This window comes from Bactrocera latifrons, unplaced genomic scaffold (assembly GCF_001853355.1).
Source record: "Bactrocera latifrons isolate USDA-ARS-PBARC rearing strain unplaced genomic scaffold, ASM185335v1 scaffold_35, whole genome shotgun sequence".
NCBI classification, from domain to species: domain Eukaryota; kingdom Metazoa; phylum Arthropoda; class Insecta; order Diptera; family Tephritidae; genus Bactrocera; species Bactrocera latifrons.
In genome coordinates, this window is record NW_017536990.1 from 180513 (window position 1) to 202859 (window position 22347).

The 22347-nt window shown below is 32.7% G+C and overlaps 1 protein-coding gene across 17 annotated transcripts in view; it reads left to right on the top strand.

Annotated features, from left to right (window-relative positions):
- LOC108971628 (RNA binding protein fox-1 homolog 2) overlaps positions 1–19886 on the top strand; it is a 97505-nt gene extending 77619 nt beyond the window's left edge. For 9 of the 17 annotated variants that reach the window (XM_018937815.1, XM_018937817.1, XM_018937816.1 and 6 more), the window contains 7 exons: positions 4166–4655; positions 5898–5961; positions 6121–6174; positions 12925–12996; positions 13681–13835; positions 15818–15884; positions 15975–19886. In XM_018937815.1, the coding sequence (XP_018793360.1) occupies positions 4166–4655; positions 5898–5961; positions 6121–6174; positions 12925–12996; positions 13681–13835; positions 15818–15884; positions 15975–16019 (947 nt within the window). In that variant the 3' untranslated portion in view covers positions 16020–19886. The remainder of the gene's footprint in view (positions 1–4165; positions 4656–5897; positions 5962–6120; positions 6175–12924; positions 12997–13680; positions 13836–15817; positions 15885–15974) is intronic. The other 8 variants (XM_018937828.1, XM_018937829.1, XM_018937831.1 and 5 more) reach the window with 6 other exon arrangements.
- The last annotated feature ends 2461 nt before the right edge of the window (positions 19887–22347 follow it).

A 22347-nucleotide genomic window follows, 5' to 3' on the forward strand; every position in this document is an offset into this window, starting at 1 on the left:
ACAAACAACTCTGTTTTTGGAAGCATTAAGTAAATACGCAACTTTTCTGTACGAATATCTTTGTTTCACTAAATATTTAATATGTCCTCGAGTTTTCGAATCGTAGTGCTTATGCTTTCCCATATCGATACAWTAAAAAGAAATACCAGGTTTAAATTTATTGATACTAAAACCAGAAATATTATTCTTGCCATATCTCTGGAAAAAAACCCGTTTCAATAAAACTATTTTCGCTACTGATTTTAAATAGCGCGATATTCTTATTAAATCGCACAACTGCTTGCGGACATTGTTAAGAACAAAATGGTTTTTTACGAAATGTGTGCAAATACTTCGCATTTGTCAAACATAATCTGTTTTTATAAATAAGGAGTGATAAAAAAATGCCGTTAACTGGTGGAAATTTTCATGACTTACTACAATTTTATTATTCTTTTGTTTTTATGCATCCCTGTCCTTATTATTTTTCACATAACTGTATATAATTAATAAATTGATACGATTAATATAAGAATTATTTTTTTCACCTTGATCCATAACGACACTTAAAAAAGTTGACTAAATCTCATGTTAGGAAACTACAAATTAAGCTTACAAAGAATTTGAGTATATGATAATAATTGGAACATATGCACCTATATAATTCTATAGAAACAATAATTTATTTGGCTTAAAGCTGATGGAATCATAATATCAGGGCTAGCATAAACGTATTTTGTGTTGCGTGCAAATGTGTGCACGAATTAAAGTTGAAATGATTAATTTAATCTCACTAATACATTAATATATATTATATTGAAATCAAGAAAAAGCGTTAACCTCGGCTGCACCGAAACTAATTTATATGCTATATTAATTCGATCTGAACAACTTTTTTTTTGGAGATTATAGTAATCCATGGCAAATTTCATAAAGATACCACGTCAAATGCAAAATTTTTCCATACAAGAGCTATATGATATAGTTAACCGATATAAACAATTTGTACCGAAGAGAAGGACTTACGAGAGCTGCCTCCGCACGATGTCAAAATCGTGCTTGGCGACTTTAACGCCAGGGTGGGCAAAGAAGGTATCTTTGGCACTACGGTCGGTAAATTAAGCCTCCACGAGGAAACATCCCCAAATGGGTTGAGGCTGATCGACTTTGCCGGGCCCGAAATATGGTTATCTGTAGTACTAGATTCCAGCATAAGAAGATACATCAAGCTACCTTGCTGTCTCCGGATCGAAAAACCACCAACCAGATCGATCATGTTGTGATAGACGGAAGACACGTCTCCAGTGTTTTAGATGTGCGTGCGCCCGAGGTCCTAACCTCGACTCGGACCACTATCTTGTTGCWGCCAAGATTTGCACGCGCCTCTGTGCAGCAAAAAACGCACGCCATCAAACACAAGGAAGGTTMGACGTCGAGAAGCTRCAATCACAACAGAGAGCCGAACGATTTTCTACTCGGCTTGCACTCTTGCTCTCTGAGAGCACTCGTCAACAACTCGGTATAAGGGAACTGTGGGACGGCATTTCAAAATCTTACGTACAGCTGCAACCGAAACCGAAAGAGCATACCTAAATTATGAAGGGAATACTTCTCCAGCCTGCTGAATGGCAGTGAACGCACAACGCCAGGAGAAGGCGAACCCGATTCCCCAATCGATGACGATGGAGCAGACGTTCCATTTCCCGACCAGGAAGAAGTTCGAATAGCAATTACCCGTCTGAAGAACAACAAAGTATCGGGGGCCGATGGATTGCCGGCCGAGCTATTCAAACACGGCGGCGAGGAACTGATAAGGATGTTCGTTGTAAAATATGGTCGGACGAAAGCATGCCCAACGATTGAAATTTAAGTGTGCTATGCCGCATCTTCAAAAAAGGAGACCCCACAATCTGCGCCAACTAGCCTCCTCAACATTGCATATAAGATGCTATCGAGCGTATTGTGTGAAAGATTAAAGCCCATCGTCAGCAAACTGATTGGACCTTATCAGAGTGGCTTCAGACCTGGAAAATCAACAACCGACCAGATATTCACCATGTGCCAAATCTTCGAAAAGACCCGTGAAAGGAGGATCGACACTCACCACCTCTTCGTCGATTTCAAAGCTTCTTTCGACAGTACGAAAAGTAGCTGCCTTTATGCCGCGATGTCTGAATTTGGTATCCCTGCAAAACTTATACGGCTGTGTAAGCTGACGTTGAGCAGCACCAAAAGCTTCGTCAGAATCGGGAAGGACCTCTCCGAGCCCTTCGATACCAAACGAGGTTTCTGACAAGGCGATTCCTTATCGTGCGACTTTTTCAACCTGCTTCTGGAGAAAATAGTTCGAGCTGCAGAACTAAATAGAGAAGGTACCATCTTCTTAAAGAGTTACAGCTGCTGGCGTATGCCGATGACGTTGATACCATCGGCCTCAACACCGACGCCGTTAATTCTGCTTTCTCCAGACTGGACAAGGAAGCAACACAAATGGGTCTGGCAGTGAACGAGGGCAAGACGAAATATCTCCTGTAATCAAACAAACAGTCGTCGCACTCGCGACTAGGCTCTCACGTCACTGTTGACAGTCATAACTTTGAAGTCGTAGACAATTTCGTCTATCTGGGAACCAGCGTAAACACCACCAACAATGTCAGCCTAGAAATCCAACGCAGCATTACTCTTGCCAACAGGTGCTACTTCGGACTGAGTAAGCAATTGAGAAGCAAAGTCCTCTCTCGACAAACAAAAACCAAACTTTATAAGTCACTCATAATTCCCATCCTGCTATATGGTGCAGAGGCTAGGACGATGTCAACAACGGATGAGTCAACGTTGCGAGTTTTCGAGAGAAAGTTCTGCGAAAGATTTATGGTCCTTTCCGCGTTGGCCGCGGCGAATATCGCATTCGATGGAACGATGAGCTGTACGAGATATATGACGACATATTTCATAGAATTAAAAGACAGCGGCTACGCTGGCTATGTCATGTTGTCCGAGGACCTGGCTTCACTTGGAATATCTAATTGGCGTCACGTAGTGAAAAGAAGAAATGCCCAATCAAGAAGAGGAAAAACTTTCCATACAAGAACTTGTTTCCGATTGTTCAGTTTGTATGGCAGCTATGCTGTAGTAAGCCGATCTGAACAATTTCTTCGGAGATTACATTTTTTTCCTAGAAAATAACCTGTGCCAACTTTTGTGAAGATACATTGTCAAATGTGGAAGCTTTCCATACAAGAACTTGATTCCGATCGTTCAGTTTCTATGGCAGCTATATGTTATAGTGGGTCGATATCGGCAGTTCCAACAAATGAGCAGCTTCTTGAAGAGAAAGTGATGTTTGCAAAATTTCAAAACGATATCTTAAGAACTGAGGGACTCGTTCGTATATATACAGACGAACAGACAGACAGACGGACATGTCTAAATCGACTCAGCTCAACATACTGATCATTTATATATATACTTCATAGGGTCTCCTACGCTTCCTTCTGGGTGTTAAAAGCTTTGTGACAAACTTAATATACCCTGTTCAAGGGTAAAAACAACAACTACGAAAAAAACCAAGAAACCAGATAAAGTAAATGTTAATAGAAAAATGTTAATGGGAAACAGTATCCGAGGTACAGTAGCCAGTAGTCAGATACCGCACTCACGCTAATATCAATATATAATAGAGGTTTTAATATGTATGGTATATGTATGTACATATATAAAAAGTATATATTAAGTTATAGTTTTCATTGTGTATATTTTGTATGGCTTCATATATGAAAATATAAATCATACTAATCGCATGACTTTTTTGTTATTTTCTCTTAATTTTTCTTCTTTTGGAAACGCCACTTAAAACAAACAAATATATGTATATCGAAAAAAATGGCTACCACGAATATATTCGAATAATGTTTACTGTTCGAACGATGAAACTGTATTATGTGTTGCGAATTATCCAATCGACATTCTCAATAATCTTGCTTTTATAACCAACTCACCGAAATATATAATTTGAACGTTAAAAACTATTATTAACAAAATGTTTGATCGTTGTATTCAATTGTTATTTGCTCTTCACCTCGAATATGGGATATTTATCAACAAACTAAACTCAAAAAATACGATGCGGACTGTAATTCACATTATCGAACTCAATCAATCGCTGCCTGCTTCATCAATCCAATAGCCACCGTAGCAGCCGCTGCCGCCATGCGAGGCGTAGCAATCCATCGCGGTCATATGGGAGTTGTGGGTGGGCCATTCAACCCCGCTTTGGCCGCTGTTGCTGTAGCCGCACAGCAGCAACAACATCACCACCATCATCATCAGGCACACCATCATCCACATCATGCGCAACAAACCGCACACCACCAATTAGGATTGCAACAGGCATTGCAAGTGCAATCAGCAGGCGGGACCAACCAAGCTCACGCGGTTGCTGCGATTCAGACCAGCGCTGCTCAACAACAACTGCATTCAATAGCTCATTCAGCGGCCGCTGCAGCCAACACGCCCCAGGTAGCCAACGCCGCTGCTGCTGCTTATGCTGCACGTTTGGGTGCTACAGGTGCAGCCACTCAATCGCCATCCGCTGCAGCTGCTGCATCCATAGCCGCCGCGGCAAATGCAGCAGCTGCAGTCAATGCGGCTGGTACCGCTTTACACGGATTCACACCGTAAGTATTAACAATACTGTTCTCACTTATGTATTGTTGCATTACGCATTCAAGTAAATTTATGGAAATGCCCTCATTTGACGAATTGATCGATTCATATCAATAATTCTTTGCTTAATATCGTACAAACTTCACTTTGTTGTATGAGTAGTATAGTCGCAGCTATTAACTTCTTAATGGCTCAGTTAGTTACAATATGCATATAGTTTAATGTAGTTATGAAAATTGCTTTTATCTCTAAAGTTATGCAAAATACATGTGAAAAGACTACATTCACCGTATCAAAGTATTAAACTGTAAATGCTATGTGTGATTTGGAGAGTATATGTACGAGTATATACGGTAAATAATATACAATTGCATGCGCTTTATATAAGAATTAGGCATATTTTTGTATGTATGTTCTCTTAGTATTGTATGCACTAATGTATATTAACGAATATAGTTATCATATTACACATTAGTGAATTCTAAGGGCGGAAGTGTGCAGTAATTAGAAATGTTTATATCTTAAAATGATTAGAACTTTTAGAGTAGGCAGCTTTGCAATGTGAAAACCCCGCATTACTAATTTCATAAATGTTTTAATATTAAAATATATATTATTTTAAATACACAAATTATTTAATATTTGATATTCTCAAACTATTGAAGACTGCATGACTTGACGTTCTACTTAACAAGGACAATGAATTAATAACTGTAGTATTGATATACAACTTTCAGTAAACGTATGGAACAAAGTGCATGACATTCTAATAAATTTGCAAGTATGAAATGTGTCGCATTTAAAAAAAAATATATTTTCTGTTTAGTCATATTCCTGGAAACCCTCTACTACGCACTCATACCAAGTTAAAAACAAGGCATTACAATTTAGTTATTTCAGAAAGAGCGGAGCAGGTGTAGCGATTAGGGCAGAGAATTTTACATACCACAGATTGACATAGTTTTATTGAAATACGTATCAATAAAAACTATTTTCGGAAAGAATTATAGAAAAGAAAAAGTTTTTGAAAGAGGGCTCTAAAAATAGCTTTAGTATGAACCTTTGATTTGACATAATAAAACATGAAGGTTACTCCACCGCATAACATTGAAGATCGAAATTGAGAAACCTACAATCAGTTTGAACAAGAATATCTGAATTTTGCTTTTAAGTACCTATTCCAGTAAAATTTTACAAGCAATGACATATGACTTTTTGATTTTGACTTAATAATTTTTATATTTTTCATACAGCGTCTACTACGATCCCTTCCTAGCAGCTGCTGCAGCTTCCGCTGATCCGAATCTGCGATTCCAGGTAAATTTAAAATTCTACAAAACTATGCTATTAAAAAAAATCGATTAGTTAATAGGTAATAAAATAGTTATTTTTTAAGAGTAGTTATAAAATTAATTCGATATCCAAAATTTGTTAATATTTGTGTAACAACTTGAAATCGTACTACGAATTTTACAGGCAGCCAAACCGGTCGCAGAAGTTCCAGCCGCACAGCCAGCAGCCATATTAAATGTAATTTTAGATTTCTCGATTTTTACTCATTCACTGCTCTCGTTGTTTATTTTCCCCACTTTTGGGACTATCCTATACTTTTAACGAATTAAGTTTGCATTTTTTCGAAACTTGGTTTTTTTTTTTTAATTTACTAACGATAATCCTTTAGTATTTGCATTTTAGTATTTCACTGTATTCAAACGTCTAATTATTATTTATGTGTTACTAACGGAATATGAAGACATTTACTTATACAAATTACATAAGATGTGTACATACAAGTTTCAAAGCGATTCAAATAATCGTTTTAATTTCATTTACATACATAACATATGTACAAATCTAACTACTACCAAAAAATAAATCATCCAAATAACTGGTACTTTTATGTCTTAATGTTTAAAGACAAAAACATATTTATGGAAAAGAACCACAGAACCAACAAAATGACCCCTAAGAAAAGGGTAAGGATTTGGATAAATCAAACCATAAATAAAAAATATAAGAGAAGTTGCCCGCTAAGATAGTTATATACCAAATTTCATACATACTTTTCAAGTGGTACCAAATTTTTCTTATTGGAGTTTATTGTGTACAAATATATACATATTACTTTTGGTATATCACCATCACATACAATGTATATAGAGTGAAAAATAATAAGGACAGTGGCCTGCAGCTAATGAAGTTAATGTACATATAGTACATCCAGAAATGTGGGGAAATCAATTGCTAATAAAATTTATTGAGAACAAAAAAATTTGTTTTTTTTACAATTTTACCCATATTTTCGTATTTTATTTGCATTTGTTTTCAAGTTCCCGATATTAGCATGTGAAAAAAATAAGGACACTTATTTAAAAAAATACAACATTATGTAAAAAAAAGTAACTAGTTTTCATTCAGAAGTGATTATATTAATTTCTTATTAGTTTAATATTTTGTTAAAAATCCCTCTTATTTTAAATTGAGCATTAACTAGGTTTTGGCAGTCGGAAACTGAAATTGCATTTCATGAAATTTGAATAAGTTGAAAAAGCTCTTCATTATTACTTGAACACTTTTGTCTTAACGACGCTTTCACTGGGTTCCACAAATTTTGCATAAATATCTACCTAAGAGGCATACATTCTGTCAAGAAAGTAACTAGAATTCTTCATTTCCCATTCTCATCTCCCGCTTATATGGAAGACAGATACATTTTTCATCGCGGCTTGTATAACTGTCCTTAATAATAATAATAATACGATTACCTCCTCCCGACCAACCGACGCGAGGGGCGCAATACGCCAACGAGCGGAATTAGCCGAGTCATAAAAGGCAAGAGAGTTTTAAGCGTTGCGATCTTAAGCTGCTCAGCTACAGAAACAAAAATTTCAACAGCCAAAGCTAAGAATTTGATTAAAGTTTATAATTTTTAAATGTTATTTGTTAAGAGTAGATAAAATAATTTTTTTAATGGTAAAGAGTGAATCTGTTAGATCAAATGTGCTGGAATGAGAATTGAAATCGTGACATATACGGCGAAATGGTTCGTTTAACAATTTTAATTTTAAAAGTAAAGGTCTAAACTGCCTGGTGGAGCGAGCGGGAATGTTAAAATTAATATCAGACAAKARAGATGGGCTACAGACTGACCCATTGATGAGTTTTACAAGAAATATTATACCAAGCATTTCCCTACGACTAGCGAGTRTAGGGAGATCTATAAGCTTTAAACGGTTAGTGTAAGGGGGAAGATTGAAATTGGAATCCCAATGCAAATGATTTAAGGCAAAAAGTAAAAATTGTTTTTGAACGGACTCTAGTTTCTCAGAATGAACTTGATAACAAGGGTTCCATACCACGGAAGCCTACTCTAATATAGGCCTCACCAAAGATGTAAAAAGAATTTTTGKGGTAAGCGGATCTCTAAATTCTTTAGACCAACGTTTAACAAAACCATGGAAGATGTGTGAAGATGCTAAAAATTAGCGCAATCTGTCAACCAGTGTGTTTACAGCAGCTGTTTATGTCAGTCGACCTCAGTAGTGTTTGTCGAATTTTACAAAATTTTTTAACGTATTTGTGTTAAATTTTGGCCAAGCACTCAACAAATATTACTGAACAAGTACCGAATCTCCCCGATTTAGCTCCATGTGACTTTTACCTTTCTTCACACTGAAATATCCACTTCGGGGAACACGCTTCGACTCAATTGAAGATATCAAAACAAATTGGACGCGGGAGTTGAAGGYCATCCCGGAAAGTGCCTATATACCTAACAAAATGTTTTGACGATTAGGAGAAGCGTTGGCACATGTGAAAGCTTCAAATTGATGTTACTTTGAAAGCTATAAAATAAATTTGGATGATGATTGAAAAATTTTCGTTTTATTTATAAATTCCGGATACTTTCTTGACAGAATGTATTGTCTTCACCGTACAATAGCATAAATTCTCGTACCTGTCTCTTATACACATCTAGATGTGTATAAGAGACAGCTTTTGACTAGGCCAAAGAAAATGTCCTTCGGCAAGTTTAAGCTTTTGTTGCACGTTTTTTTTTGACAACATGGGGCCTTTTCTCTTGCTTCGTTTTTCCTTAACATAGCAAACTATATTTTCTTGACAAACAACTCTGTTTTTGGAAGCATTAAGTAAATATGCAACTTTTCTGTACGAATATCTTTGTTTCCCTAAATATTTAATATGTCCTCGTGTTTTCGAATCGTAGTGCTTATGCTTTCCCATATCGATACATTAAAAAGAAATACCAGGTTTAAATTTATTGATATTAAAACCAAAAACATTATTCTTGCCTTATCTCTGCCAAAAAAAAAAAAAAAAAAAAAAAAAAAAAAAAAAAAAAAAAAAAAAAAAAAAAAAAAAAAAAAAAAAAAAAAAAAAAAAAAAAAAAATCACGTTTCAGTAAAACTATACTTAAATAGCAATGTGTGCTATACTTTGCATTTGTCTAACGGACAACGGACTGTTTTTATAAATTAGGAGTCATAAAAAAAATGCCGTTAACTGGCGGAAATTTTCATGAATTACTACAATTTTATTCTTGTTTTGTTTTCCCTGTCCTTATTATTTTTCACATAACTGTATACTGTTTAAATTTATCATATCTCGGTGTTCCGGCCCACTTATTTTCAATACCAATCTGATGGTCAAGTAATATGTATGCAAAGCGTGATTGGGCGTAAACCATCATCACCTAAAATGTAAAGTAGCGAATCACTTCTCATAAGTTTACAGAAGAAAAAAACGATATAAAATTTACTCTAACCCTATTGAAACTAAACTTGAATAACTTAGTTTTATCTGATAGCAGAGACTTTGTATTTACATACACATATGCATTTTACTGTAGTGAATAGTAATCAATAAAAACAAAATTTTTTTGTTTATACGTTATTTGGCATTTTAGATGACGATATATATTTATGACATTATTTTAAAAACTTTACAGAAATGGGTGGGCTTAGTTGATGATGAAAATAAAACTAAATTTTATTACAAGCACATGAGGTTTTTATTCTACTTGTTTTGACGTCCACTGTTATTAATAGCGTTTTCTTTTCTCACAAAAATGTTGCATTTATACTGTCCTATGCTCGGCCTGTCAAAGTTCCGTGCTCTTTTCTCAACATGTTTTCAAAAGTATATGTATGTGTGGAGTATTATGTTATGAAGTTGAAATTATTTCGATAGAAAGAGGCAACGAAGTTATAAACCAGCTATGTACTCAAAGAAACTATAATTAACTTTAGTTTTACTCATTTTACTCATTTTTACTCATTTATGTTATATATAAAAGTTATTAGTGCCTAATAAAAAAATTCAGTAAAACATTTTAATAAACTAAGGACATTCTGACATTACTTAACATTTAAAAATATTTATATGAAAGAAAAACGTATATAATATAATAATAAAATATAATACTCTATATTCTTATCATTAATTCTATAAACATCTCCTGTACTGATTTTATTCGCCTTATTTGGTTTGAGCTTGATGGTGAAGTTATCTTTACAGTCAGTCATTGAAATTCCGCTCTCTGCCTCTTAGCGCCAGAATTGTGGTTGTTACCGACAGCTACCTTTTTTCTCTTAAGCAGAGTCTTGTAGCCCTCGCACACTCTTACCGACAGTGTGAAAATGGATGAAATCAGTAGATAACCTCGCTCACCATATAACGGTACTGTTAAAAACTACAAAAAGTGCAATAAATCCATAAATAATTATGCCAGATACATTAAATTTTACCTTCGAGATGGTATGAGAAGGCTTTATGGGAGCTGGTGTGAAAATTGGACAATGGGCGTGGCACCGCCCACTTTTTGGTGAAATCCCATATCTCTAGAGTTGAAGTGTAAAATTCCATTTGATTCTTTCACTTTTCAGTACACAAATTAAGAAGTAATTAATATAACGGAATACAATTGTGCAGTAATAATTCCCTTAAAGTAGGGAACTTTTTGGCCAAAAATTGTCCAAATTCAACCAAAACTGTTCAAACCCTAGGTACCGAATATGTAGACCTCTGTATCTATAGTTGATTTTTGATCGAAAATATAACTCAATGTGTGAGATATACAATTTAAATTCAGGGATTATCCTTCTCTGACAATATAACACAAAGATTTTCGAACTTCCAGGTGACATTATCCTGGATAGTCGGCCAGTGTATGAGTTATACATATATTATATGTATGTATAATACTTCTTAGATTCCGATCCTATGGTTGACGTTCTACATCTTAAGGTATTTCCTTGGCTATAATTCTTTCAAGTTGTAAGAGTATAAAATGTTCGGTTGCACCCGAATTTATCCTTTCCTTACATGTTATACTTACATTGTATTCTTTTGATGCAAGGGCTTTCTTGCTCCTCCATTTGATTGGCTTGGTTTTCCATTGGATATTTTTATTTATTTTTAAATGTATTGCAAAATCTCAGTGCGCCTTTTTATTTTTTCTGTTTCGAAGTAATGATGCATCGCAGGATAACAATTTTTTCGTTCTTTCGTCATGTACAAAATGAAACACTTTTAAACGGTATTATTCAGAATTTATATAAGTTTGCCATATAGAAAGACAACATTTTCGACGAGAAAAGAAAACGCCAAAAGTCTCTTAAGGTTTCTAAAAGTTTAAATTCTTTCCCTGTATTCCCTGCAAATATCATTTAAATAATTACACGTTTTCATTATTTCATGTATTTGTGTTGAAAGCATTAGTTATAACAATGTACAGTAGTTTCAAGGAATTGGAAATAGTACACTTATGTTTTTTTATAACAGGAGCTTATTCAACCAAATTTTCATTTATAGAGCACATAGAGAGGAATTGTAGCACTTATAAAAGAGTTTACCGCCGCCCAGAATTGATGATTTGACATCTTTCTGTTACAATTTTTCATATCGGGTTTTTCAAAAAGAGTATTATCTTCAAAAAGTTTTAAATAAAACAAAAACTGTTTAAGTTTCCATGAAATTATTTATTTCTGTAAGAAGTACATTAGAGGCCATTATGTGTGATAGTCGATTTCTTTTGCATGGCCACCACGGCCACGCTTGAAGAAGTCCAGACGCTAAACCCAATTTTCAACGGTGTTCAAGCATAAATCGACCGTTGCTGCTACAATATCACGTTCGATTCTGATGGTCAAGCGACTTCAGTTCTTGGGAACGACGTGTGAGGGACTGATTTGGATCTTCCTAAATTGATGCGCTAGCGGCAGCAATATTCTAGACACTACGGGTACTAGACGCTCAATTGTTGATCTGACAGGATTATGACACCATTAATTATGACTTCCTTAAATTGGACCTAGCGCTCTTAAAGTTGAGGCCATTAACTTCGACTTTCGGTAGTAAATTTTAATAATTTCGACTCGTTGTTAGATCGTATATCTTTCCATGATGAAATGGCAAACCTTATTGAAAAGATATGTCAGAAGAGCGTGGAAAAATATGGCGTCGTTTGCCGTCCCTATCGGTCTACTCTGCTAGTGTCCCTATTGAAAACCCCGTTGTATTATCTTCAAAAATTACAAAGTTATAATTAAAGTATTTTTTTATAGATTGGAAAAGGGTTCGGGAAATACTGAAAACTGCCTTGCTTATTTATGTTACGCTCTTGTTATTCCATTACACTTTTATTTCATTTTCAGTACGAGCTAAGTCATTGCTTTTCGATTTCCACATCCTCAAAATCGGAACGATTATCAAAAATTGAGAACTTAACGAAAAAAGAATTAAAGACCGTTTCCATATTTATTTAAGGCGGCGTTAAAATTTATCTTCTGAGATTGAAATTTCAATGTACCAGCTAGTTTTGGATAGGTGATATTTAAAAACGTTTTGTAAATCTTATTTGTACGTACGAATTACACTTTTCTGGAAAATGAAAATCTGAATATAGATAATATATTATGATGCAAAGTTCAATTTTGCCTTGTAAGATTAATTTATATAATTTGTTTGCAGTGATGTTAAACTTCTTACAATTATAACTCCTTTTATCTACATTTCTAATCAGTTTATTGCAAGTATTTCCTTATTTCCTATGTACATATATATAATCACTTTAAGTTAACGTATTCGTTTATACATACATATGTACATATATGTATAGTACTTTTTATATATGTATGTTCTGTTTGTTGTGATATAAATATACATATGTATTTATGTATGTAATACATACTGTAATACTGAGTTATTTAAATACAACAAAAACAATTTCTATCATATAATCTACTTGAAAACTTACAGCGCCGCACTGTGACAACGCTAAACAGTTCCCCACATACGATCAACCGCATTCCGGTACCACAAAACGTTTTGGTAAACAAAATAAGCAAAATTTGTTCAAACAACGACAAGTTGTCTCTTGTTTATATATCTCCTTTATTGTTGTATACTAAGTTCATTGCGAAAACTTTAATATCTAATTATATATGTGTGTATTATTGCAAATTTTTTTACATAGGTATTAATTCCAAGGCATGCCAATTTAATTCGTAACTCATACTTACGTTTTTCACTCCAATTCGTTACTTTTCTTAACTGTTAATGTATTTATTATTGTAAACATACTTTTATATTGGTTATTGGTTGGCTTGGCTTGATTTTCCGGATGTTGCTGTACGAAACAAATTCACACTGGTTTAAAACTTTTTTATTTAATATTTACAAGTTAGGCATGCCAGTCTGTAGACAGATCCTTAAGTATTTTTTATAATTTCAAGTTTGGATAATACCACTTATCTACTAATGTAATCCCCATTCATCCATCCTAATATTGTATATTTTAATCAACAAGAAACATATATACATATGCCAGTAGTTACCATTCCAACAATTCAATTTAATTAACAGTTATTTCAATAATGCCCAATTACTTACAATTTCATTGTTCATTAGAATCGTGTTAATACCTTGTCACCTTCATACATTATTCTCCATCTTTTTGAACGGGGTTTTTTTACGTGAGATATTTTAATTTTTATTTGCATCTGACCATTGCAGGCCACAGCTCCGCTTCTAAAGACTCCACTGTCACAAGCACAGCAGGCGTACGCAACAGCCGCCACCACATACACAGCGGTGGCCGCTAGGGCAGCATATGGCGCTGCAGCCGCCGCTGCACAGCCGGCTTTAGCCGGTTACGCTACTGTTGCTGGGTAAGTGTTCTTTGGATATAAAAAAACATCTACCAAAATTTTCAAAATTTTAAACTCACCTCATATCCCGAACCCATCCTGATGTTACTGAAGTTTCGGTCAGTAATACAATTATTGTTGATTCTATGATCGCAAAGTTAAAGCAGATCCTCATACAAGTATATGTATGTGTGAGGGAACTTGACTACTGTGAAGGTTTGGTGCATTAAACCCACAGTTGCTATCGGTATTGACGACACTGTGTTTTTCAACTTTGACCACAAATTAAAATCCAATAGACTTCCTGATGGATGCAGCTATGAAACCATTAATATTGTTTTGTGCTGTTTGGCTGTAGCAGAATCTTGCTGGAGGACTCAATGCTACCCATCCAAGAGATTATTGCTTAACTCCTTTACCACACTTTTTAAAACATTCCTCAGGTACACTCTTGCCTCAGTTTCAAATCAGGTTTTTTCACAGAAGTGAAGAGGTGTAACGCTCATCAAACTATTAAAGCACTTAGATAGTGACCACAATCACTATCATCGTATCATATATCAGATATATGAGCGCTTGGGCAAAAAGCGAAAACTTTGCCGCGCGATTTTTCGGTTTTTCATTTTTACGATTTTTCTTAATTGACGACTAAACGTCGTATGGAATATGGGGCAAAGTTTATTATCTTTGACATTAAAGTATCTTCTATTTAAACTATAATAAATAAACTAAGAAGAGTCAAGTTTAAAGACATTTTTTAAACAACATTAAGTAAAATTTTATTTATTTATTTATCTAATTTATCTATTCATTTCCATTGACATAATACCACGTTTTCTGGGGAAATTTCTACGACTGCATTTTTTATGCAAGTTCTCTCGAAATATTAAGTTAATAAGCTAACTTCGTTGTTAATAAGCTAAAGCAAACACTAAACTGATATAATATATGAGTAGACACTGCATACAAATTACAATAAAACAAAAAACATGAACATCGCTATCTTCGACTTCACCAGTTTGTATGGCAGCTCTTGGGGAGAAAAGAACGTGTGCAAAACTTCAATATCTCTTAAACATAGGAACTAGTTCGCATATGTACACAAAACAGGCGTCCGTCCCGTTGGACAAGCGGTCACCCTTGTATATATAAATAGATTTTATAATTTATATTTAAATTACATTTTTAACAAAAAAAAAAAAAAAACTGTAAATTATAAAATCTATTTAAAATTCACTATCTATCACTATAATTTTTTGGCTTTTAACATAAAACGATAGAAAGTAGCCTATTCCCTTCCGGAGATTCCGAGCTACCTCATCACCAATTTTCAGCCAAATCGGTTCAGCCATTCTTGAGTTATAAATATATACATAAATTGCGAAATCGAAAATGATTTTGCAAATAGGTCGCCGTTAGGACCTTCTCCAGGACTAAAGGAGTACCCGTGCCAATTTTCACGTCTTTCCGTGCTGTGGTTCGGACGTAATGCGCGCACATACAAATAAGGCGTTTCATTTATACATGAGATGTTTGTAAGTGAATAATTTTTCCAAATTTACTCTTAAAAAAAAAGTCGTTGCTCTATAAACTCTTTATGAATTATTAAGGTAACACCTACTTTCACAATTTCTTGTTGTGATACATTTTTAAAGAATATTAGTTAACCCGGAAACTTAGTCAACGGACTAAAATCACTCATTCCTTCATTTTTATATTTATAGCAAAGTGAAAAGAAGAAAAACCGAAATATCGAATAATTTAGAATTTACGTTAATTAATGCGTGCAAAATTCTCACAAAACTGAATAATTTTTACTAATAATCATCTTAAGATAACAAGCAAGGAAAAAGAATTCAAGTTCAGTTCATGAAATCATTAAAATTTTAATTCAACAATCAACTTCCCTATTATTAACACCTCATCGAGATATTGTTTCCTTAATTTTCGTAATTCATTTTTGTAAACTTTACGTCGCTTCTTTTATATTCTGCAAAACCCAGATATGCAACAAGAGAGTATGCAGACCCCTATTTAGGACATGGAATCGGACCAGTGCCCGGCTATGGTGTAAGTTTTTCTCACATATTTTTTAAACTATTGCACAATATATTCTTTTATGATAATCAAATGCATTTAAATATTTTGTTCCAATTATAGGCAACTATGTATCGTGGTGGATTCAATCGATTCGCACCTTACTAGTGAGAGAAATGAACAATGCAATGTACCACTGGCTGCTGACTGCAAGTCAACGCAGCTATACTCAACTTTTGCAAATTCGGTCACACAATTTTGCACATCATGTGGAACAAAATTAAAGATTATTATATAAGAAAAAAGGTTTTATGTTACATTAAGAAGAATTGAAGTCGTCAAAATGCTCAAGAAATATTACAATTTTTAATTAGCAACCCAAAATACTCATGCAATGCGTAAAAACAATGAGATTAAATCAAATATTCAGTGTATAACAAAGCAAATATAATAGAAAAAAGAGTTGAAGATTAGCACATATACATGCATATAAGATAAAGGTATTGAGCCAAAAAATACCAACAATTTAAAAATTTAATAGAAGAAAAGCGTAGTTGTTAAATTGAATGTCGTCCAACCAATATTTAAAAATATGATAAATACGTACATACATACAAATTCTGGTAAGTGAGAAAACATAAGCCAAAACATTAATACAAAGTAATATCGAAAAGCAAAACAAAAAAAAAAAAAAAAACTGAATATCCGGTATTGGTGAAATTGTTTAGCCGATTATCATTTATTTGATTAGTTGGTGAATTATGGACATCATAGAAAATATTTATATATATAATCAAAGTCACTCCTTAATTTGTGCATAAAAGCATGCATTGCTTTAGTGTATTCAAATTATAATTAGAAATGTTTGCAATTATGCAGCATAGGTATTCATTAGTTTGTACATATAGTACACATGCGATAAATATCAAATGTATATTTATAAAATTTGAAGTTATTTCTAAATTTACTTATACTACACCATCTAAATTCATAAAAGCAACATTTTAAAACTAATTATAATATATTTAAAGACAATGATGAAAATTTGTTTAACCCGATTGTACTTCATATAAATCGAAGTTTGACACATTGTCATTAAATAACTTTACTTCATCGCTTACTCATTCACATTGGCAGCTTATTTCCCAGTAATTGCTTTATTCAAATATCTCTTTGAATTGCTCAAGAAGCAAATTTAATGGTATAAAATAATCGACACTTAAACATATCCAAACATTAGAAAAGAGATAATTTGAATATTATTAAATAAATTAAAACTTTCTCTCTTAAATATACATATATTCAAAGTCTTGAATATCATTGCAAAAACGTGTTGTATTTACTTGTGATAAAAATACAAAGAAGTGAATATCCGAAAATCACTTCCATTATAATTTAGTTTTCCAAACAACTGTACTCAAAATATGTACTCCGATATGCAATCAAATACCTTCCTGAAACAATTTAAAAATCGCCCATGATGGAGTTGTTAAAAAAGTATTTGCTCAAGAAATAACGACTTAAGTAAAAATTGATATAATGTTATTTAAATGTTCACGAATGCAGCTATGATATCACAAATTTTGAGAGATCAATTATATTTTTTGTTTATAAAATAGGGTTCTGAAAAAATCGAACCAAATTATTGTATGCATTGTATGTATTTTAATAAGTTTGTTTGTGCTTGCTTTCGCACCATTTAAATAAATATCCGAACTCTTCCGATACATCGCTAAAGGACACTCAAAGTGAATCAAATTTGCTCAAATTATTTTCATACAAAATATATAAATAACATATAGTATACTCTATTGTATCCCTTAGATTTGACTTGGGATATTAACATGTCAAAGTAGCGTTTATGTGAGTATATAATCTGTTGTATAAAATTTTTTATTTATTAATTTTTTTTTTTTTTTTTTTTTTTTTTTTTTTTTTTTTTTTTTTACATTGTGCAGTCATCATATCAGGCTGTAAATCTGAAGTTTTTGGGACACAAAATGGTTTTAAAAGGTCAGATTGACACGAAAAAACAAACAGATTAAAAGCACAAGTAGGATTAAAATTTACGCATACAAAACTTCTCTGCAATTTTTTTTAATTATAAAGTGAAAGAATACATGCATCAATATATTATATGAGTAAGAAATTTGTACAAGTATATTTTAAGAGTTGAACAATTTAAATGACCAAAAATAAAATTTAGAAGTATCTAAAAGTATTTATGAATCACGCAAAAATTCGCGCAAATTACTAGTATTAAGTGATTTTTATTGATTATTATGAATGGCGATACACATGTAACACTATTTACACACATATGTCATCTGAACAAATATCTAGATAAACCAGTTCGCAACAACGTTTATTAAGTAACGCCAAGTTAAAAAAAAACTAAGATCCATAAACGTAAAAATATCATTGAAATTATTTTTACTATGAATTTTTTATTTTATTTTTATAAATTATTTTACATGAAGCCAAAGTCTAATATTTTAGTTAAACCTTCTATTTGATTAGTTTGTAGTGTGATTACTTTAGTATTTATTTTTAAATGTTTTAAAATTGAATAATGAATTTTCAAATTCACATTATCAGCGAATGCAATGCATCCGAAAAATTCTCATTTCAATTCACAAATTTGTTCTAAATTTAAATAGTAATTGAAATATAATATATATATAATCGCAAGAATTATGTTGCATAATGTTACATATACATATGTCTGTATATGATTGCATTAAAAGTTAAATCAAATCCATTTATTGCCAAATAAATAGCTTTTAATTGAACACACTAAATAAACAAAGATGAAAAAATGAGAATCTGAGAAGTCCCAATAGCAATAAATTTAAAAATTATACGTAAAAAATCAAATCTTTGCAATTTTTTTTAGGCGTTCGAAGGAACGTTTGGTCTGCTCAGTAACTTAAAAGCTTAAATTTTAATGTTGTGTCATTTGGATCTTTAAATGTTATATATATTTTTTTTTATTTAAAACTGTTATACGGGGGTAGGAATATTTATCAATGAGCATTCTCGTCATTATTTGTAAGACTTTTCATCACAATCGATTCAATCTTTATGCAATTATTTTTTTCAAGAATTATTAGTAACAAACAAATTGAATAATATTTCAGAATTCTGTTGAAAAGTTGCACATCACCGTTTTAAAACAAATTGAAACCTCTAACTAGCTCTATGACAATTTTTAAGTATCTAAGCAAGTATTGATTGTAATACATACTGTTTTAAAATACAAATACAAAAATTCTAGTTATGAGTGAACATCATGAAAAAAAGCTCAAAATTATTGTAAGAAGATCGTATGAAAATAAAAGTAAATATAATACTCACGTAGGCATAGCATTAGAAGTTAATACAAAAAATGTTGATTTCAAGTGATTTTAATTTATAATAATTATATCAAATCACGAAAGTAATTTGTAGTAAAAAGTGCAAAATCATGCTGTAAAATTATTAAAGAGAACATTGTCAACAATACGATGAACGAGTATATGAATTAAAGTATAGAATTGTAGAAATTACTTAAATGTTTGATCAAAAAACAAATGTGCTGAATTAGTAATGTTTATTCAACATTTTATTAAAATAGTAGATTATGATTGCAAGCATATTAAAAATATGGAAAAGGAATAATAATAAATTTAGAGCGTAAAATGTGCCAAATTGTATAAAATGTTATAATATATTGTACTTCTTCATATCTATTGTGTCCCTATAGCTGTATTAATCGGCTGGAAAACATTGAAAGGTCAATTTTACCTTTGCAATTACTCTACTATTGTCAGAATGTATTCGAAAGTAAATTAAATTTCTTTTATTAAGTTCTTATAATTTGCATATCCACTCTTATTAAACTTATTTCAAGCATATGAAAAACGTATATATATATTATTTGAATTAAACTCCTTATAAAATATCACATTCTGGATTTAAAGTTCTGTAAGCAATCAAGTGCTTATAAGGATGAGACTCGCACATCACTCAATTAATTTGCAACCAAATGAAAAACTCCTAAAAGCAATTTTTAATAATGTTTGCATATAATGGCACAATAATTAATTTTGTTCCCACTTGCTATTGGTCCTATATCATTCATTATTTTTCAATTTGTAAGGTTGTGAACTGTGAAATTTTTCAAAGCAAAGATACAAATAAATAAATAAATGAAGTGAAAAATTAAAGCATATCTCTAAATAAAAGGAAAATTAATCAAGAGTAACGATGTGAATTTTGTTGATTAATAATTACTTATTTAATTCATAATAATAGCATTCTGCAGCATTATAACTTGTAGTTAGATATGAAAGCAAATTCGTTCAAAGAACTATTCAAATCTCCATAGGGAGTAAACCACACGCCATAGCATCAAACGCTCAATACAGCACCTACGTTCGACAACCACCATAAGCAAACGTTAAGTTATAGAATATTTAAACTTCTTGCAAGTTCTTTGTAATATACCCATTATTCGGATCCGAAGAATTGTGCGAGTAATTTCAATCGCCAATTTATGCTGCATCATACGAGGAATATATGTATAATATGTGGGACGACTGGAATATATCAATAAGGACACAACCTGCCTCTGATATCTCTGATATGGAAATAATGAAAATTGCTTAATACCTATTTAAGCCCCTATTACGGTTTTCAACACAACTTCATTTTGGTCGAAGGTTTGAAATTCGGTAGTATGATTTTCAACTCAACCCGTAAAAAAATTTGGTTTTTGATATTCGTTTTTCAACTTTGTGTTGTTTTTGTAACGGTTATAACGTAAGCCCGAAAACGTGCTGTTTCGAAGAGTGTCGTATGTGGAGGGTTAGCTGGGCATGCCAAGAGCTGGTTAGTGCCATGCAGGAACTTGTTGCCGTTGGACATACATTTGATATGTAGGGTTCGTTTCTGGATAAGAAGGAGTTTAACCTGCTATAGGAACCAGAGCGAAGCAAAGGTCACTCTCGAATCGCGCGGCAACTCGATCTCTTCGTTTGCAATGAGTAGTGGTTTAACTCCAAGTACGTCGGTGAAGGTGTTTATGGCTCCACTGTGAATGGCGCTCAGTGCATGAGGAAGCTTACTCGCATCGAGCCTAGATGATGATCAGAATATTAATTCTATCAAGGCCAATGGCAAGTAAGTGGTGCACAGTCTTTTGACATTTTGCGCAGCCGTCGCAAAACCTTGACAGTAGTTTTCGCACCACCTGTATCACTGCTGTGGACTAGAAGTTGAAAGTTAAAATTAATGAATTTATTTAAGAAAAATATTAATAGAAAATAGGTAAAAATAACATTTTTATTTATAATTTCAAACTATTTTCATCATTTATTATATACAAACACATAGGAAGGTAACCAATTTGTTAAGCTCGTAAGTAAAATTCCGAAACTGAGCGAGAGAAGCTACAATTTTGAAACATTAAAATAAAATTAAAAGACGTGGGAAGTGTTTCAAAAATAAAGAGACAATACAATCTACTACTCCTAGAAATAAACTTTTTCAGCAAACTTAATTTTTTTGAAGCGTTTTGCTGCTTTTCAGTCATTAGTATTTTATCCTCAGCACACAAATGTGTGCAGGAGAGCTCAGAGTTTCAGACCTAAGTTAAAATCGTTTAAAATGCATTCTTGATAACTGATTAAAAAGGAATAGAGAGTTTGTGGTAACGTTCCTTCATGACAGTTGTAAAAAAAAAAAAAATGATTTCTCGTTTAAAGGAAAATAGCTTATGATTCTGCAACAAACATTATTTAAGCCTTTAATTGTCAATAAAACCTTTGCTTACGTGATGTTAGGAAATTCGAATGGATTTGGGTAATCAATAAATAATAAGTATATTTACAATACTCAATATTATGTATATCATAGCAATAGCAACGCATGATTGAATCTTCTATATCTACTATAGATTACATGTATTGGTAGCTGTTAATGAAGAAGCGGTATTTTTGCTTGGACGTACTATATGGAACCGGTAACACTTCTAGTTCAAGCTTTTGGATTTTTATACTGGATTCGTTTTTATTTAGATATAATATTTTCATGTATTAAGGACCACGCGTGGCCTATTTGTTCTTTCTTTCTTTATTATTTTCATGGTCTTTTATCTTGCCAGACTATTCTACTAAATACAAATGTAAGTATATGTATAGGTAATTATAATAATATTTAACGTATTCAAAGAGCCGTAGAGAGAAAACCGGGGCTCCGAGCCTCCCGGTTATGAGGAATATATAATAAAACTTTCGTTATCACCTTTATTAAAAACAAGTAAGGAAGGGCTAAGTTCGGGTGTCACCGAACATTTTATACTCTCGCATGATAAAGTGATAATCGAGATTTCAGGCGTGGTTATAAACCGATTTCACCCATATTTGGTACATGTCATCACGGTGTTTAGAAAATATTATGTACCGAATTTCATTGAAATCGGTTGAGTACTTCCTGAGATATGGTTTTTGGTCCA